At 55.9% G+C, this 19,151-nt stretch overlaps 7 protein-coding genes across 7 annotated transcripts; 3 read left to right on the top strand and 4 right to left on the bottom strand.

Annotated features, from left to right (window-relative positions):
- Window positions 1-49: 49 nt before the first annotated feature.
- On the bottom strand, window positions 50-701 carry GNI_022010 (hypothetical protein; the record flags this gene model as incomplete). Its single annotated transcript, XM_011136010.1, has 3 exons — window positions 50-109; window positions 163-444; window positions 609-701. 3 exons carry the CDS (start codon window positions 699-701, stop codon window positions 50-52), a joined length of 435 nt encoding a protein of 144 aa, XP_011134312.1.
- A 262-nt stretch (window positions 702-963) lies between these two features.
- On the top strand, window positions 964-9,918 carry GNI_022000 (hypothetical protein; the record flags this gene model as incomplete). Its single annotated transcript, XM_011136009.1, has 1 exon — window positions 964-9,918. The coding sequence occupies one exon, from the start codon at window positions 964-966 to the stop codon at window positions 9,916-9,918; it is 8,955 nt and encodes a 2,984-aa protein (XP_011134311.1).
- A 198-nt stretch (window positions 9,919-10,116) lies between these two features.
- On the bottom strand, window positions 10,117-10,635 carry GNI_021990 (hypothetical protein; the record flags this gene model as incomplete). The annotated part of the gene is made up of 2 exons (XM_011136008.1): window positions 10,117-10,227; window positions 10,336-10,635. 2 exons carry the CDS (start codon window positions 10,633-10,635, stop codon window positions 10,117-10,119), a joined length of 411 nt encoding a protein of 136 aa, XP_011134310.1.
- A 326-nt stretch (window positions 10,636-10,961) lies between these two features.
- Window positions 10,962-11,644, top strand: GNI_021980 (hypothetical protein; the record flags this gene model as incomplete). Its single annotated transcript, XM_011136007.1, has 2 exons — window positions 10,962-11,430; window positions 11,562-11,644. The coding sequence occupies 2 exons, from the start codon at window positions 10,962-10,964 to the stop codon at window positions 11,642-11,644; spliced, it is 552 nt and encodes a 183-aa protein (XP_011134309.1).
- A 2,215-nt stretch (window positions 11,645-13,859) lies between these two features.
- Window positions 13,860-15,143, bottom strand: GNI_021970 (histone acetyltransferase; the record flags this gene model as incomplete). The annotated part of the gene is made up of 1 exon (XM_011136006.1): window positions 13,860-15,143. The coding sequence occupies one exon, from the start codon at window positions 15,141-15,143 to the stop codon at window positions 13,860-13,862; it is 1,284 nt and encodes a 427-aa protein (XP_011134308.1).
- A 309-nt stretch (window positions 15,144-15,452) lies between these two features.
- GNI_021960 (putative transmembrane protein) lies at window positions 15,453-16,400 on the bottom strand (the record flags this gene model as incomplete). Its single annotated transcript, XM_011136005.1, has 1 exon — window positions 15,453-16,400. One exon carries the CDS (start codon window positions 16,398-16,400, stop codon window positions 15,453-15,455), a length of 948 nt encoding a protein of 315 aa, XP_011134307.1.
- Window positions 16,401-16,949: 549 nt separating this feature from the next.
- Window positions 16,950-18,973, top strand: GNI_021950 (hypothetical protein; the record flags this gene model as incomplete). Its single annotated transcript, XM_011136004.1, has 1 exon — window positions 16,950-18,973. A coding segment is annotated over one exon (2,024 nt), but the record flags the coding sequence as incomplete, so codon positions are not given.
- Window positions 18,974-19,151: the final 178 nt, after the last annotated feature.

Here is a 19,151-nt window from a genome sequence, read left to right as displayed (position 1 = left end):
AGCCTCCTCAGGGTTCTCGAGTCGCAGTCTCTCCATCAGTCGCTCCTGTTCACGTTGATGCTCCTTCCGCCGAAAGTGCCGCGCCTTCTTGCTCTTCACCTTCTTCCGCCTAGCGGCATCTCGCATTTCCGCAGCCATCGCCAATCGCAACTGACGGGCTACCCGCGCACTTTCGACCTCCGCGTGCCCTTCCGCCTTCGGGAACAAACCTTTCAAGACGATGTCATCTGCCCGCGAAGATCCAGTAACCTCACTCGTTAACTGCCCCGCATCCGATGGCAATCCCTCCCGACTCGCACCAAACACCAACGTCTCACCCGGACGCGTCGTCAACTGTTCCCGAATCTCATGATGGAAACGCGAAATCTCCTTTTGCACCAAATGCAAACCCGCCTCACGGGCCTGCCGCCGCACCCCCACGTGGTTCGTCACAGGCTTTATTACCTACACACGCACATGTAAACATACCACCGAGGCTTGGCTTTGGCCGCGGCTTGGCTTTGACCGAGGCTTGGCTTTGACCGAGGCTTGGCTTTGACCGAGGCTTGGTCACATTAATCATTGGACGTGGCAAAACACCACCTCTAATTGTTCATGCATGTTCTTACCGTATCCTCGCGGTTAGCGACATTTATAATCTGGGCGGTGGACGCCGAGGATTTCCCGCCGATGTCCTCCCAGCTGAAGTCCAGCTCAGCCATGTAGTTTTTTATTTAGCCGCGGTCCGGGTGAAAGCCCATCAAAATTCCGCGGCCCCGCGAGTGCACGATTTGACCCCAGAACGGCGTTATTTGTTTGCGTTGCATTTCCGCGTGTTGTTTATTGATTTTTACAGACGTGTGTGCACTCACTTGTCGGTGTTGTATTTTAGGGGAGGTGAACACATAACCGTCGGTGACTGATTGGTGTGGAGTGCTTCCTATTGGGTTATTCGGGGCAACGTCAAAGTGGTCGAGAAGTGATATGATAACGGAGGTGACATTTAGTCGGTTGGCGATCGTGCCATATGAGTGTTTCCCAAGGTTATTGAAGACAGTGGTTGCGTTTTCGTTTGAGCCGATTGCATTGGTGGCGGATACGCCGCATCGTTGTTTGTTGTGGCGTGACTTACCCTTTGACGTGGATCATAAGAACCGTCGCGTGGGTAATTTATCAGGTACCATTAAGTTATTGTTGCCACGTCGGTTACCCGTAAAGGACTATCAGGTACAGTTTTATTTGCTGGATGATGATGATTTATTCGCCTTTACAGCGGTCCGACCTAATCAGACAGGACAGCTGGCATTGCAGTTAATCCCCAAGATGGAGGATCGCATGTTTACAGAGGGTATAATATGGGTCAATGTACTTAACACTGCAACGGTAGGAGCTACGACAGCGTTGGGAGATGGTCAGGCTCCTCGTGAAGCACATCATCTTCGTTCTTACCATGGTGGTTTGAAGATTGTGGATGTGTTCGAGTGCCATACGAGTGCTACACTTGGAACTGTCGAGGCTCTCACGGCCGGTAAGAAGGAGAGCAAGACGCTTGCTACCAAGTTCGTAGACCCCGCTAGCGTCGCCACATTAGTCGTCCAGGATCCCGCCTCCAAAGGCGACCCCTCGCTCCCCGTCCCGGTACGCGCTTCAGACGAAGTCATTACGGCCTGGTCCGACCTGGAACGCTCCGTGGAGTTCCGACTCCGGCATCAGCAGGGACTGTTGCGCTACCTCTTCCCCGATAGGTCCTCCAAACCGGGCGGTCCCAATCGCGGCTCGAGTCGACCCGATCCCAGTCGAGGAGACCTCAGTCGCGCCGACCCCAGTCGAGGGAGCGTCAGCGGACGCAGTGCCGGCCGGCACACCGGCCCCACCAGTCGTCCAGGCGGCTACGGGGACCGCGAAGTCAGCAGTATTATCGACGTATTGGGTTTGCTCACAGTGCGCGACCAACGTGCTTCTCTAGCGGACGAGAGCTCTTGCAACCGCACCTCGCCACTCAGCGACAAGATAATGCGGTGGTACCGCGTCCTCACGGTATTGTGGCGCATGCAGGAGGCGATTCCGTGCATCCTGAGTGTCGCGACCGGCAGTCCTTACCGGGTTTCCACGGGAGGTGATGTTAACAATTTGAAGGACGGCGGTTCGAAGAACCGCGGTGGCCTGAGGGACTTCGCAGGCTTGAAAGGGGAACCTGAGTTGTTGGAATACCTGTTCAACGGCCGTCGACGGACGGTCGTGTTGCCTTCACTATACGCCGACTTCCGCGACTTGCTGTACTACGCCCTGGACAAAAGCTGGCAAGCCACACGCGTTTTAGTAGACTCAATTGAGAACGAGATGGCCGAAGTGGGCCGGTTGTCCAAAATCCTCGTAGACGAATACATATACAAGGAGAGACCGCGATCACGAGCCATCAAGGTCATGTTTCACCAATACGGACACCCGCCCAGAAACATCAGTGGCGGTACGCGCACCTTCGACGTCTTCATACGGCCTGAAGAAGAGCAACAAGTGCGAGAAACCCGACTGCGCAGAACTCAGTTCCGAGTCGGGGTCGGAGTTGCGACTGGCATCGACGGCTTCAGCAATATCAGCGACACCAGTCTAGCCGCCGCCGCCGCCGGTGGAGGACTGAGAGAGGAACGGACAGACTCAGCCACCACTGCTCGTAACAGTGGCCGGGTACCAACCACTGGCCGAAGCGCCAGTGGACGTCCCTCCGGTGCTGCTCGTGCCCCTGGCCCCACCGAGGCCGGGCCCTCCGGGACTGCTGGCCCCTCCGGAACCACTGAACCCGGGTCTACGGCACCGGCTGCCAGTGAAGCCCGATCTGGACGATTTCTCGGCGGGACCATCATTAGTCCCTGTGGACCACTGGAGTTTGTAGTGGATGAAAGGTGGGAGGTCAGCTGCTCCTGGGAACAGGAAGTAACGGAGTTTGAAAGCTACACTCATCTCAACAGTATCTTGCTCGAAACCATACGAGATGCCACACTCTCGCTCTACGCGAAGCAAAGGCAGAACGCTGACCAGCTCCTTCTTTTGGAAACGTATACGGATGCGCAACCCAAGGGAGCTGAAGAACTCACCGAATGGCTGGGAAGAACACCAGGGCAAGGTCGATTTGTCGCGGCGTACGAACTCAACTATCTTGACGAATTCATTGAGAAAACGGTGCGCGACTCTCTTATGGAGCCTCGGCCAGTGTACGTAGTGAGTTGGAAAGGTGCCACCTTGTATTTTAGACGGCGTCTGTTGGAAAATATACTGCCAAATAATTTCCAATGGCCTCCATCTGTCCACCAACAGTTCGATACCGCAAATATCCACCAGGTCATCAGCAATATTGATATATCTAAAGTTAAAGATGGTTATGTGGCGAACAAGGTTGAGAAACTGCTATTTCCGCATCATCAAGCCGAGGACCATGCCTCGCACACGCGTGCGCTAATGCTTCAAAAATTCTGCAACTCTCTCAATGCGTCGCCTGTTGTACCTTACAGCAGCGAGAACTGGATTAAGTTACTGCAGGACATTGGAATAGACGAATGCTCTGTGTGTTGCATGACCGTTATGAATCAACTTACCCAAAAGGCGGCTAGAGAGCTCATGATGGCTACCTTAGCCAGTCATGTGATCCGAGAAGTGTACGTAAGAGTAATGGGTTGGCTTGCACGTGTTCAGTTGCTGGAAGAGTCTGTCAAACAAGAGGAGCTCTACATCTTGCCAACTGCCGTTGGGTGCTCCGCGCCAACGGAGTTAGCAGCGGACCCTGGTGTAGGAGCGCGAGAACAACCGATGGCGGAGGCCACAGCACTGCGAGTGGCGGCTACGACGGTCTCTCCAGTCGCGCCCGGGTCTGTAACCACCGCGGGAACTGCACCTGTCGGGTTAGTTCAGCCGGAGATTCGGAAGGACCCGAACAAGTTGTCGGGGGGCCCATCTGGAGCGGAAGAAGGACCGACGGGTAACTTAACAGGGACTCCCATCCCGATCTTGGGGACGGATAACGGTCCAGGACCAACGCTGGTGCCTGATGTGCCTCAGTTTATTACTGACTACTTGTTGGATTGCCGGGGGTTGGTGGATCCTGACCGAGTAGGACATCAAAACTTAACGGTACATGAACTCGTAGTTCTGAATTTATTTAATTTGGTATTAGGTTACGGCCGGCCTCAGCGGAGATTCTGGGATGAATACCTTAAGTCTCGGTTGGCGGCATGTCAACACGATTTTGATGATATCAAGATGTTGATCTACCCTTTTCTTTGTCACCAATTGCAGTCGAAATTCAACCTGGCTAAACACACCACCATTCCGACCACTGGCACTGGCAAGACTGGAGTAGCTCAGACCACTGGCACTGGCACGACGAACACTCGAAGGGTGGTGAATTTACCTGGCCGAATGACGGATGAGAAGCCTTTCAAGAAGTCGATGCTGCACAGCTTCTCTGACCGGGTTTGGTCAGGAATAAAACCACGATGGTTCGTAAGACAATTTTTGGGCTCAGTACAGCAGGTTCTGCCGGCGGAGATATCCCAGGTGTCTGACCGGAGGTACACTAATTACCTGATCCAGCAACTACAGACCGTCTTTCGATACAATTTAATGAACAGTGCCGAGAACGTGCTATGTCGGTTCGCAGCGAGTTACAACGACCGAAACGCTTTGTACCAGCTTTTGAAGAAGCCTATTATTTTGGGTCCTCAAGGTCGTTTTGTGCAATTGCAGGACTTGACGTGTCGTTTAGGGGGGCTTCTTTTACTCATTGAAGATGCCGCTTTTTCTGCTATGTCTGAGGTGGGGAAGACATTGATTGCACGATGGACAAAAATGCTTACCACCTTTCCCCAAGCGGATGCTGCCCAGTCTGCCGCGGAGCAGGAATCGAAGCTCAAAGGTCGTGTCGATCGACCGGTAATGGATCAGGGCGCGATTGGAGAAAGGACCAACATTGGCGAAGGTCTTTTGAGCACAATCGCGCTGGATGGGAAGAACGCGTTTCGTCCTGATGATGTTGCTCGGAGACTCAGCTCAAGCGCTAAGATCAGCGGCACGGTCCCCGGTACTGGACCTCGCCGCATAACCCCGGCAATGCGGTTGCAGCAAACCAAAATGGTGAAGGACGACATGACAAATGAACTGAATAAAGCTGTTCTGGGTTGCCAGTTGTGGCCGGCTGTAAAAATCCTGCTATCGATGCACAGCCACGGGACCTTCTCTCTGGATGCGGACTTAGTAAATATAGCGGACCGTGTTTGGCAGGCCGCCTTTGATATATCAGAGTCTAACCGCTACATCATACACATGTGTTGTGCCCGCTTTTGGTTCGTTCGTGGCTCCTACCAGTTGTGTCTGCACCACTGCTACCAAGCCTACATCGTCCTCTCGGCCATGCGCACGGGCCGGCCGGAATTGGATCCCCGGAGCGGCACGACTCGAGGCCTCGACAGCGAGGTCTCCACAGACTTAACGTCGCACATAACCCTCTCCAGCTACTCAGCCGCCCTCCGCCGATCTCTCACCCACACCAGCCGATCGTCCCTGACCTCTTTTCTGGATTGGATCCAAGACCAGTTTGACCTGGATGGGTACTTGATGGCGACCAACTGCTCCTTAGTCAGACCCTTGCAGGACAGCGCCATGTCCAACTCTCTGGCCGGCGTAGACAAGCTAACCAACAAGAGTAGTATCACGGACCTGGAGGACTTGGAGAACCATAGTGTGTTTGCACACACGACTGCACGCAGTCTGGCCCGCAACAAAGGGGCGTCCAACCTCCCACCTCAAGGAATCGCCGCACTGGAACTGTACATTAAGCTACCACAAACCCGAAACGCCCTTTGGCTAGCACGGATTCGGGCGGCCATGGCCATAACCTTCATCAAACAATCACTGACCGACGTGAGCTTACCATGGCAACATCTCGAGCAGTACGCCATTGGTCTCGCTGAACTGTTGCCAACAGAGACTGTGCCTGCGGATCGCTACACAGATGCCGAGTTCCTCAAAGCACAGGCCGAGTTAGCCGTGCGAAACATCCCCTACAGCGAAGCCTTACGTAAGCACTACATTCGAAACGAAGATGTTGGCGACATAGGACCGATGAAGGCCAAGACGGTGCGGTGGGACGACTCCCCGTCCAAACCGTTTAAGTCAGCCACCAAGCCGTCCAAGATGAGTACTAAAGGGATATCCACTCTCGAAAGCATCAGCCAACGACCGTCACGGTCCACGATGAAGACTGGCGCACCCAATACTTCCGGTCGCGAGTCTCGACGCGAGTCCAAGGGGGATCGGGACGGGCGGGGATCCCGTAGGAAGCGTACGAGCAGCAGCTCCGGAAGCAAGAAGTCGAAAACGGTGCTCACAAATACCTCGTTTGGCTCCGACACTCTGACTCTTGGCACCTCAGACGACAGCCGAGAACAGCGCAAGTCGGGCCGCCGAGGATCGGGCACCCGGTTAGAAGGATCGGGCGTCAGGATGGAAGGGTCGAACGCCCGACTGGGAGATAAAAAGTCGCAGGGTCGCGCTGGAGAGCTCACCAGCGCGTCCAATCCCCCTCCGGGGGGCAGCGAGCTGCGACAAACGTCTGAAGATGCATTGCGGGACGCGGCGGCCATCGAAAGCGCTGTCCAGCGCCGGTCCAACCGCCGACACTCGACGACCGCGAGCGGCATCGGTCATTGGAGCGAAGGCAGTGAGAGCACCGTCTTGGAATTCGGTCCCTGGAGCGAGGATAGTGGCAGCCGGTCCGGCGGCAGCCGGTCCGGCAGCAGCCGGTCAGGCAGCTCCTCCAGCAGCTCTGACAGGACTGTTTCGCAAATATCCAGCGGTACGTTGCGGTCTCGCGGTTCGGATCAGATTGGACAAGATCAACGCCGCAGCAGCATTACGATTGTCTCGGACAAGGTCTCGGTGGGGAGCCATTGGGCCGCTCTACCCCCCGGAGCGAAGAGCCCGTGGGCGCGAACAGAGAGCTTCCGAGAGAGTCCCCCCAATGCACCCGCAGGAGCACTGGGAGCTGCGAGCATCTCACGACAGCCGCACGACAACTCTGGAACATTGCCTATGTCTATTCCAGGTGGTGGAGGCCTGAGCCCAAGCGGTGTAAGTCCTGGTCCTGGCGGTGTAGGTCCCAGTCCAGGTGGTCTAAGTCCTAGTGCAAGTGGTGTAAGTCCAGGTGGATTTGGTTCTCGAGACACTGGGAGTGGAGTGGATCGGGGGTTGCGGAAGGAGGCTTTCAGGAAGGAGTCATTGCCGGGTCGCGGGGTCGGCTGGGGTGCAGGTGGGGAGCGTGCAGGGCTGCAGAGGTCGGGTAGTTTCGGTCGTTCGAGTTCGCGGTTAGATTCGATTGGGAGTGAGCGTCGGGGTAATGAGCCGTTGAATGATGGGTTGGAACAGGGTGGGTACAAACGTCAGACATCGGTATCAGGTGGTCTGGGTGGTTTGATGGCGGTGTTGGATGCGGAGTTGAGTACCCGTTCAAGCGTGAGCACACGAGCGTATCGTGACCCAAAGTTTACGGTGAATATACCGGACCGTGCGGCAGTGTTATTACGTCCGGAGGAGAATGAGGAGGAGAAGGATGTGGTGGGTATTGGGGCAGAGGCTAGGTTAGCGGAATTGCAAAGACGTAGTCGTGATAGTGGTGGTGAAAGGCGGTTGGCGCAAGCGTTGGGTCGGAATGACTTGCGACATCGTGTGTCCGCCGTGACAGCGATCCTGGAGAGTCAGTTGGGAGTTTCTATGAACGGCCAAGAGGACGACCCTGATACTCGCAATCGTGTGCGCACACTGAAAGTTAATTACGCCACCTGTCTACTCGCTACCGCCATCCCCTTTCTCAGCCATGGATACCCTTCGTGGTATTGCCTCTGCCTCCTTGGACTTGGGTTTTGTCTCATGGTCCGATCGGCTAGCGCCGCACCTCAATATACGAACCTGTATAAAGTCCGTGCCGCCGAGGCCTTTTGCGAAGTCATTGACAAGTGCCCCGACGTTTGCGACGTCGTTTACTCTGACGCCCTCGAAGGCCTTGCCGTGCTTCTAGCAAGACATCAACTAGGGCTCTTCGCCCTACAACTTAGCCTTGTCAGCCGGCCCGGCCGACGGCAAACAAAGCCCGTTGACTCCCCTTCATCAGTCACCTCCTTCTGGCTCGAACTAGCCTACACCTGCAGCTACGAATCAGAAATACTTAGTGAACTCGAACAAAGAGTCGATCCCCGCAGTCTCTCCAACAATGAAGAAGTATCAGGAACTGGATCAGGCGGAGCAGCAGGAGCCGGTCCCGGCTCCGGCTCCGGAGCAAAGGGAGGGAAGAGACTCAATCTGCGATCGCGGAAGGGCGCGGCCGCGGTGGACGTGGCGACGGGCGGTCGGCCCAGCATCATGGGACGTGACTCGAAGGTTGTACGGATGCGCAACCGTCTCGGCGCAGCACCAGCGGAGGCCATGCTGAAACCTCTACGATACGATATTTGGAACACAGATCTGTTACCGGAGGAGTCGGTAATCACGGAGGATGAGTGTCTCTCGCGAATGATTAGGGACGACCGCGACCTGACATTGGATGATCTCTGGTATGTGCTGCATTTCAGGGGCCTGATTCGTCCGCAGCACTTTTTTACATTGCACAAGATGGTCCGTTCGTGCAGTTTCCTCCCTGACTCGCAGTATGCACCACATGTCAAAGACAAATTGCTCAAGTACGTGGCTGTGCACTTGCAACAATACCAGTCGCCGGTGCTGCCACGGAGTTCGGTTGCCTTCCACAGTTTCCAGCAACAGCTGGTGAGTCTCCTGCGGGAATTGACAGTGCAGCACTTTGGTGAGGTATTGCAGAGCACACAGGCCGCGGCTAGCACCTCGGGCGCAAGCCCCAATGCGGCGAGACCCAGCGCGACTGGAGCTAACGCAAACGCGCGTGCGAACACAAACACGGGTGGCCTTGTCAGCGGCAAGCCGGGCCGGCTTGGCGCAGCGGTGACCGGTGGAGGCCAGAACTCGCCGCGCGTGGGGAGCTCTGCGTTGGAAATTACGACACGGACAGTGCTCGGTCAGTTTGCAGTCAGTCCATCGGCCAAGACGGAGACGGCCCAAGCCGAGGCTATTGTCGAAGACGAGGCCGCTGCGGCCGCCCCCAGTCAAGGTGCACGGTACGCCCCGGTCCTCTCCAGTGGCGGGGAGTTCTACCACTTCGTCCAGGCCTACCCACGCGTTGTCGACAAAGCGTTTCTCGCCATGGGCGACGCGTTCGAAGGCGCACTTGCACTTCTCACCGGACCTGAAAGATTGGTTAAGATCGCCACCAAGCTCTCACGCCCCCGACTCTCCTACTCCGAACCCCGTTTCGTCTATGCCGAGCTGGCGCCTGCAGACCGCGATATGGTCGGTGCCGCTCCATCAACCGCCCCAACTCCGAAAGGATTCACAACGCGACGCGGACCGTCCAGAGTGGGAGGACCGACGGGTGGGGGAGGAGCGACCGCCCGAGGATCGACCGCTAGGGGACCGGGTTTGGGAACGACCGCCAGAGGGCCGGGTCTGGGATTCGGTTTGGGTCTTGGGGAAGGTATCCCGGTGGACGAGGCTGGTGTGCCGTCCTCCAGTGGGTCACCGAATGAACAGATCGATCGGTATTTCGAACAGCTTATTCTCTACGCCATTGAGGAAACAACGCAGATTCGCCGCCTTGGGCTCAAACCTCTTGGACCTGATGAGAAACAAATCAGAGTTAAGGGTAACCCCGTGGGACTTCAAGGATTGTTCGACCGCTACCCAAGACTCATCACGCCGTTCATCGACATCGTCGTCAGCATCATCTTCAACTATAAACAAGCCGACGTCGAAGACAGCATGACCACCGTCCCCTACGACACACTCGAACGAGTCAAGACTCTCATAACCCCTATCAAAACTGTTTAGCGTCGCTGAATGACCTTCCCCCTTCGTTCAATGACCTTCCCCCTTCGTTCAATGATTTTCCCCCTCACCAGCGCCTCTCGCCAACGCCTCCGTTCTACATAGCTAGCTAGTTAGTTGGTTTTTAACCTCACCAGAGAACGTACAAAACAACACACCAAAGGACTCAGAACAAACCCATGATGGTAGCGGTGCCGGCGATTAGAAGAGCTTGCTGCGACAGGAAGGGAGTACTCCGGCGTCGACCAGGTGGTCCCGCGCCATGGCTATTGATTTGTGTAGTTTATCATTGGTCTGTCGTAATAATTTGGTCTACAGTGGCAGTGGGTGGAAGGAAGTGTTTGCTGCTGCTGGAAACAGCGGAGGTGGAAGTGGGCAGTGAAGGTGAGTAGTGGAAGTAAGGGGGTGGGGCCAGAATACTTCATCTTTCAGAGAGGCCAGGTCGTTCTCCAGATTCGACTGTTTGGCCTCCAACTGTGCCACAGCGGTCCTCAAAATGTGTTCCACGGTGAAGTGGTCTTTCGACTCCTTAGCCGAGTCGTTGGCCTTGGCCACCAGCTTTCTCATCAACCAACGGTTCAGCTCGGTCATGTCGAAAAGCACGTTCTTGGCCAGAACGTCGGTCATAATGTCGATGTCTTGTCGTCGTAGCTGTAACAATGCCAGGGGGCTCAGCCCTGAAACTAACGTAACCTCTTCGATCCCAAACAACACATCCATTACCACGTCGTCATCCAGCTGAACAGGAATGTGTCTATACAGGTGTGTGTGCTCACACATGTAGTATTTTTGTGCGGGTTACTTGTTCTGCGTTACTATTGATTTTTCGAACCAGCTCATATCCTGCCTGCATTGTGGCACGCAGAAGTGTGCACCTGAAAACGAGGATCCCGTTGGATATATTAATACGTCATAGTCAGCTTTTTCGTTCAGCTGATGCTAGTGTGGTATGTGCTTTGAAGAGAGAGGAGTCCTCCTCCTCCTCCTCGACCGTAAAATCAATCGAACCGAGATCCTCGACGGAAGGTCGAGAATCTGGTCTTGTGATGCGGAGACGCCTGAGAGACGTCCGTTCCAAACCACAAGATCGTTCGCCTCAGCTGAGCCGCCATCGCAATAAGATTGAAGTACAACCAGTCAAGCAGACCACTGGGAATCACGACATAGCGGAACAGGACATGGCGGAACAGGACATGGCGGAACAGGACAAGGCGGACAGATATCAGGACAAGGGAGACCAGAACAAGGACCCAGCACCAATAGTGAGCTCGGATCAAAACGAGCAGAACTTGAAGAAGCGGGATTTGAGCGAGCAGAACTTGAACGAACGAGATCAGAAGGAGCAGGAAGTAAAGGAGCGAGATCTTAAAAACGGGGCTGATGGCATAGTCGCAGGATGTATTGTGGGACGCGACAATGTCGGGGATCCAAGTCATGGTCAGAAAGGTGATGGATGCCTGTGGAAACCACAAGAAGGACTGGCCACTCAGAATAGGACTGAAAGGGGAGGACCAAGTGAGAATGCATATGCATGGGTGTCCGACTCGAAGGAGTCTTGTGTTGGGTTGTTGTCAGGTGTGGTGCTGCCTAGCGTGGTGCTACCTGGCATGGTGATGCCAGGCATTATTATTCCCAGTTTAATTCAGTCGGCCGTGAATATAAGGCAGGCGGAAAAAGGTACTCAATACGAGGAGGCATGGCTAAGCGGAAGGAAAAAGAAGGACAGTGAGCCACACAATGATCCCAGCGATAATGATCCCAGCGACAATGAGCCCAGTGACAATGAACCCAGTCACAGTGAGCGCAGGTGGCCGGGCATGATGGAGGGGCACAGAAGCGGTAACCGTGGCCCTCTCACGAAGACACACCGAGATCCGCCCCGGTCCAACTTTGATTCGCCCGTTGCTACTCCGCTCGAGACTATCAGTGCGGTTCGTACATTCTCCGCCTCCCCTATTCAATTTACGATTTCTACTCCACCACTAACCTATACCGCGGGACCAGCGGCCCGCCGGCGAAGCCCCTCGAGTGGCCCTCTGAGCTCCGGAGATTCTTTTGCCAGCTCCCTGAATTCTAGTGGAACTGATCACAGTTTAATTATGGATCACAGTGCACCGCATATAGTGACTGGCGACGTCACGAGTGTACTAGACAAGTCCGGCAGATGGGAGCTGAATCGCTCGATACAGTCTTGTTCGGAACCACCCCGGTCGACGGGAGCAAATTTGAATGTGTCGCCGCCAAGTTCGGAGTCTGGGGAAGACCGAGGCAGGGGGGCACAATGCCGGCGTTCCGGGGCCATGCAGGGGTCTAAGCGCCTGCAGGCCCGATACTGCGAGACGTCGAGCACGGGGCCGCGGAGACTTTCATGGAACAAGTCGACAAGTCTTGTCTTGCACAGCGTTGAGCAGCACAGCGTTGAGCAGCACAGCGGTGAGCAGCACAGCGTTGAGCAGCACAACGTTGAGCAGCTCCGTTCGGCTCTGAGCCGAAGGTCCCACCCACATATTTCAGCAGAACTTGTTCCACGTCTTCCACAACGTCAAGCAAGCACGTCCAGCAGCGAAACCCCTATGCCTTTACCACCGAAAGCCACCAGGTCACCTGTGGCGGATGAATTGGATGATCGTCCCGATCTCTATGCGACCCGTGGGCCGACTGACGCCACTCCTGCGCAAACTGAAGCTGATTTGAACACCACTCGAGCTCGCTGCAACTCGGATCGACTCAGCGATGCAACAACTCCGGATATTGTGCCGCCGTCCGACCACGCACACGTGTGTGCAGTAGTCAGCCGCGAAAGAGCAGCAGACGAAAATACAATCAGCCACAAGTCAAGTGCCGTGATCTCCCCTGCTGCAGATTCATCCACAATACACATGTCTGCGATGGCTTCCCCCCCCTCTGGTGGGGATTTGTCGATTGGAATTTTGTCAGTCTTGGTGCAGCCTCCGACGGATGCAAGGGATGAGTTGCTGCAAGATGACTTGGTACCTGGCGAAAACGTCTTGTTCGATAGGGGGGGAAACCGCCTGCTGGAGACGGTTGTAGAAGTGCTGAGTCCCATTACTCCGTTTGGTACTGGTCCGACGAGCCGAAACGACTCGTCATTTGAACCCAGGTTGAGCGCACAGGCCCATGCGTTCGACTACAACCCCATATCTAGTTCGACGAGTCCCCCTGTCTTGGCCACAACTCGTGTGGATGCAGTGGCGGGAACAGGCCAAAGTGTAGACACAACGAGTGAGGATGACCGAATCTCCTTTGACATATCTCCATCGGAATCGGTCCCAGGACAGACGCTTGCTGGAAACCCTGCCGTACCGTCCTGTACTCTCTCACCGGCAAGTGAGTCATTTGCCGTTTCTCCCACAAGCCCTTCAGCCGCGGTGCAGCTGGAGGCAACACCCTTAACGCAATCCGCGGTACTCACCATTGGCCGCGGCTATGACGACCTGTACTACGAGTGCATGGATATACGCCTGGCACGCTGGGCATCCGTCATGCAGTCTCAACTACCACCCACAGATGTGCCGCCACCCACAGATGTGCCGCCACCCACAGATGTGCCGCCACCCACAGATGTGCCTTCTCTTCCGGGGGAGACCTGTGAATATCGCCCAGCTCCCCATCACAGCTGCGACCGCGTAGACAACTAGCACCGCAAACTGAAGATGCAGGACGTGGTGAAGTCGGGACATGCTGCAGACGGTCTTAGATACCTCCAATCCGTGGGGTTTATCGTGAAGGTTCCGCTCAGTTCCTAGGTGGAAGCCATAGGCCTTGGAAGCCGTAGGCCTTCGAATCCCAAAGCCGAAGATGCGGGGGGCACCCCAATCATCGGGGCTACCTAGCTACATATATCCCCTATATATCCGTTTATCTGATCACGGTGATGGACTCAGCGAGGCTGATGCTTTCAGCCATGTTCTTCAACCGCATCGCTATTCCGCGACGTATTCGAAGGGTCCGAGGAACGGATCGTAAGGCACCCAGCGGAGATTGGTCGGGAATACAGGTCGGCTTGGTTTGCCGAGAGTGGCAGAAAGGATTCTGATGAAGTCGTCGGATATGTAGAGGAACTTTTGCCTGGTGAAGGGCTCCGTAAAGACCATGTTGGCATCGCTGAAGGTTGTGAGTATGTCTGAAGGCTCGAATGATAGGTCGTCGGCGATTTCATTGATAGTGAAGTTCGTCCGGTCCTTTAGTACGTGCAATAGACATTGCCGCCAGTAATTGATGTACGAGACCCGGCCGAGATCTGAGAGTGGTCGTTCAGGTGTGCCGCGACGTCCTTCCTTGAGCGCCAGGGCGTAGGAAAAGTTGATAAGATATTTGCCATAGCCTTTTTTCTGATACTGTGGTAACACCAGAATGCAACTGACGTTATTCCTACTATACTTCTCCTTGCTAAAATAACCAACAATATGGTAGCCATCGATATGGATCTCAGTCAAGACATAGAATAGGAATAAGTGTACAGGATGCCGTAACGTCTTATGGTCGAGAAATAACTTGGACACGTAACTCAAATTCTCGCAATACACTCGTGACATACCACCATCCACTTCCCAAATGGCTATACCACTTGTGTCGACTCCACCTCCAGTGTTAGCGCCAACTTCAGTGTTAACTCTATCTCCAGTGTTAGCGCCAACTCCTGTGTTATTGTTCACTCGAATATTTGTAGTGACGACTCGTGTGCTATCACCACCAGCTGCAGTGAAGTACTCCGTATCTCTGTATATCTCATGGCCTGGAGGATGTCGGGTGATGCATCTCATCCTGTGTCTGGTATATTCCACCTCATGTTTAAAGAAGGATAAACAGAATTGACAAATATGCATTTTTGGCGTGTTTTGAACCTCTAATGGGTAGGGAGAGAAATACCAACAGGACACCACATATTGTCCCATTACGATGGCATTAATGGTCTTGAACTTAGTGTGTTCATAATGCTCTTTGAGATACTCACGATCCACATTTGAGTGCGCGTCGTCACTTAAGGCTTCTTCCCATTCCACGTCATCGACTCCTGTTGGAACCAAATCTCCTGCCGATGATCGTGGATATACGCCATGATCTTCGCTCACTTCCGACAATTTCCTCAGCAGTGAATGCCGCACCCACGAGTCCAAACGGCGGTCGTAACCTTTCCAATGCACGTAGGCCTCTGGCTCCTCTATCACACCTCCGCCCAACCCAGATAAAGCCGGCGGGCGCTCCATAGCAATTATCTCTGCACGCCGCCAGCGCCGCGCGTCTTCATTAAACGCCCAAACCAACTCATGCACGCTCCAGGGACTCCGAGCGCTTCCGGATGGTGAACTGCTGGTTCTCTTCCCTCGGGACATTTTATATCACCCGTCCTCTTACCTTGCCTCAGGATGTATGGATCCCGTACTTTAACCCCAGATGGACGGGTCCCTTGCTCTTGCCTTAGCTCGAGAAGCATAAGTCAAGACCTTAGGTCAAGATCTTAGATCTATACAGGCAGCTTAAAAAGACAGCTCACAGGAAGGACTTAGATGATGGGCTCAGATAGAGGGCGGTATCAAAACTACCGAAGGCCGCTTGGGAGTTAATCCGCAGCCAACGGGCGTGGTCCAAAAAGACCCCAACTTCAGGACGTTGGTGAAGACGATAAAGCCTCCGAATGTCGCAATCAGCCCGATGAGACCGAAGCGGTTATACGCTTGCCATCGCAGCAGAATCTCCACAACCCATATAATAGGCGCGCGGCAACTGTAGAGTAAACCTTTTAGCAGCCCGCTGCCCAATTGCGTCACAAACATTCCCGTGGAGTTGAAAATGAATGACGAACAGATGAAAGCCATCACTGAACCCTTTAAGGTCGCGGATGAAAGCAGCTGGTGCCATCCATGTTCTAGATTTTGGATTTTGCACACGTGCGCGATTGGGAGCGCTACTAAATTCCACATGATTCCGGTGATTCCTGCGAACCCTACAGCTCTAAGAGGAGGCGAATAGCGTTTCTTCAGGAGTGCTTCTTCGAAAATGAGAGTGCAAGCGTTCAGGGAAGTACCCAGAAGCGTCAAAATGATCCCGAGAACTGCTGAACCTGAATGGTTGCTCTCGGCTTCTGGATTTCGAAGAGATTCTGCGCCCGCAATGACCATTCCAAGGGTCATAATAATGATGCCTGTCCATTCGCAGACCAGCAATGGTCGTCTCATGACGACTAAAGTATTGAGCGCTGTGAAAATCATAACAGAATTTCTGAGCAGCTGAACGGTGGAGGCGTAGGTCATGGTGAAGGCAAAGTTGATGGTGGCCGTGCCCAAGATATCGCAGAGTGAGGGGAGGGCGAACCACCACCATGGAGTTACCCGATATAACAGAGCCGAACTTGGAGGATCTATGAACTCAAATTTGCCGTATCCACGCGGGAGTTTGAGGACCCGTTTTCTATACAGCAGATCCAAACCGTGGGCAACCAGACACAAAGACTCGGCAATAAACATGAAGAAAGTTTGGAGAAACGGCTGTTCAAAATAGCGAGACTCACAAGTTGGGCACACCGCTGACTTGTGGCGGTTCTGGAGCTTACCCACCACAATGTTTGTAACACCCGCGGCCAGACAAAATGCACAGGCAAGCACCAAGGACCAAGAACCGTTGCCCACAGATCCTGCCGGCCGAATATTGTGGCCCACGACCCTCACTGTACCCGCAGATCCGGGAATGCGGAATGACCCGACGGAGCCAGGCACACCAATCAGCTCCACTGAACCTTGGAGAGAGCTCGGTGTTGAGCACTGGCCACGGGGTGATAGTGACTCTGGAGTGGACAGTGGCCCTGGCGTTAGCACAGACTCAATAATATCGCGGACTGAAACGTTCGGTGCTGAGACTTTCTTCGTCATTTCTCGCGCTCGATATTCGATTCTTCCCACAATTTCGTGCCGGGAACTTTGACACACAGGGTGCACTTTTTTTAGTGACGCCCCTGCTCCCTCGCAGCCCACGACTTGATCACCAACTCATGAGTTATCTATTTTTAATTCACACTCATGGACCACGACAGACACGTTCCTGGCTTGGACGACGAACAAGAACACCGCCGAGGGAACAACGACCCAGAGGATGGCGATCAGGAAGAGCTCACAGACCCACCTAGCCTCCATGATGACGACCATAGTGACGACGACGACAGTGATGGCGATCACAGTGATGGCGACCACAGTGATGATGACGACGACGACAGTGATGGCGATGGGGGTGAAGGCGATGGGGGTGAAGGTGATGGGGGTGAAGACGATGGGAGTGAAGGTGATGGGAGTGAAGGTGATGGGAGTGAAGGTGAGGCGAGAGACGACTTGCTGAACGTCCAAGCGCCCCCGCCCGTCCCGGTTCGGGGTCCTGGTTTGCGAGCGCCACGTGTGCAGCTGCCCCCCGACATCCCGCCGATCTTCGGTCTGTTCGGACCGGTTGAACCCCCGGCACCGGGGGCTCCGGAACTCCTGCCACTGGCGGCTCCGATGTTTCCGCCCGTGGTAGGCCAGGTGTTAGGCGGTCGAGGTCCCGTCCTCGCTGCGTTGGGTCCGGAAGGGCCACTCTTTGAGGAGCGGCCTGGGGGTCCGGTGGTGCGGGCGGTGCCGAGGCGGTTGGGTCCGGCGCCCGAGGAGGACGGGCCGGCGTTGGCCTTTGTACCGCGCGCGGCCCCGTTTCAGCGACGCGGGCGACGCGGACGGCAGCAACAGCAGCGCATCGAGCAGCCGGTCGCGCCCGAGCCGGTTGCCGGCGTCAAGACAGACTCGCCGTGGCTCGCCGCAAGGCCAGACCAGCCGCGCGTGCGTCCGTCCTTCGCGGTCAGCTACGACATCTACCCACGCGCGGCGGACACTGTCAGCACGCTCGCGCTATGCCAGTCGCACATCTCCTACCTCCTCACCGGCGAACACGCGCCCGCCGCGCCCGAAGAGGCCAAGCCCTGCCGACGTAAAAAACGGCCCGGCGCGGTCCGGGCGATGGAGTCAGAGATGGAGGCGGATATACCGGCTGCGGGACGCCGGAGAGCAGGGGCGGGTCGAGTGGCGGCGGCGGCCCGACCGGTGGAAGAGGCGCCGGCCACGACGGCCGCGGATGCGGAGGCCGCGGCTGCGGAGAGGCCCCGGTTTGCGTTGCTGGCGGAGGGGTTGGAGAGTGGGAGTGACTTTGCGTCGAGTTCGTCGGCGGCGAGTGAGGCGGCGGAGGGTGTGTCTGGGCGTGGTGCTTCACGTTCGCTGGCGGGGTTCCCGCGGTTGGGCGAGCGGCCGCCGGTGGTGTTGGGGTTGAGGGCGGCTGTGAGTTTCCCGGTGCCGGGATCGCCAATGTTCTGCGGTCGTGACATTTCGCGGGACAAGATTTTGGTGGTTGCGGATGCGGAGACGTGTGCCCGTTGGCGTGGTTACGCAAGTTGTGTGTGTGGACAATGTGCGCGTCTGACTGGGTCGCGCGGGTGCGGGTTGGTTGGTGTGTACCATGGACGGTACAAGCGTGCTTCGGAAATTTTCCGCAAGGCGTTGGTTGTTACGAGTATCGGCACACTCGTGCGTTGTCTACCGGACCCCTATGAGTGCGTCACGGCGAACCCCTTCGAGTCTGTCGGGTGGACGACAGTGGTGGTTAACGAGGAGGTGTTGCCGCCGAGCATATCGCAGAGCCACGTGGCGCTCGCACGTCTCCGCTGTCGTCAGTGGTTCGTGGTGCGCCCGCTGGCGCGTGTCCAAAGCTGTCTGCAGCCGCAAGGCTATCCCGCCTTCGTGCACGACTTGGTCTCGATCAACCGCACTACGCCGAACGCCGACCAATTCTCGGTCGGCCGCCGCGGCGTCCACGCCGAGGGGCCCCGATACCATGCTGCGCACCACGGCGCCTGGCTCGTGCCCTACGCCGCCAGCTCCGGTGCGGGCGGACTCTGCAGCCACTGCGCCAACCTGCCCGGCGCCGGCGCCGCAGTGGCGGCCGGTTTCCCAGCCGCGGGCGGGCGGTCGTGTCCACAGGCGCGCGGCCTGTCGCAGTTCCTGCACGACTTCGCTACGCTCGTGCCGCCGAAGTCGACGTTCTCGACCAGCTGCTACACGGTGGTCAAGTACATGCGGCTGCCGCTCGTGCGCGACGACCTGGAGCTCGTGGTCGCTGTGGACCATTGTCTGCGTGCGGCCGCCGCTGCGGCCGGTGTCGAGTGCGTGCCGGTGGCCGAGAGCGCGCCCGAGAGCTGGGGGTGAGGCGTT

Source organism: Gregarina niphandrodes, assembly GCF_000223845.1.
Source record: "Gregarina niphandrodes unplaced genomic scaffold scaffold00003, whole genome shotgun sequence".
Taxonomy (NCBI): Eukaryota; Apicomplexa; class Conoidasida; order Eugregarinorida; family Gregarinidae; genus Gregarina; species Gregarina niphandrodes.
This window is presented reverse-complemented; position numbering and strand designations above follow the sequence as displayed.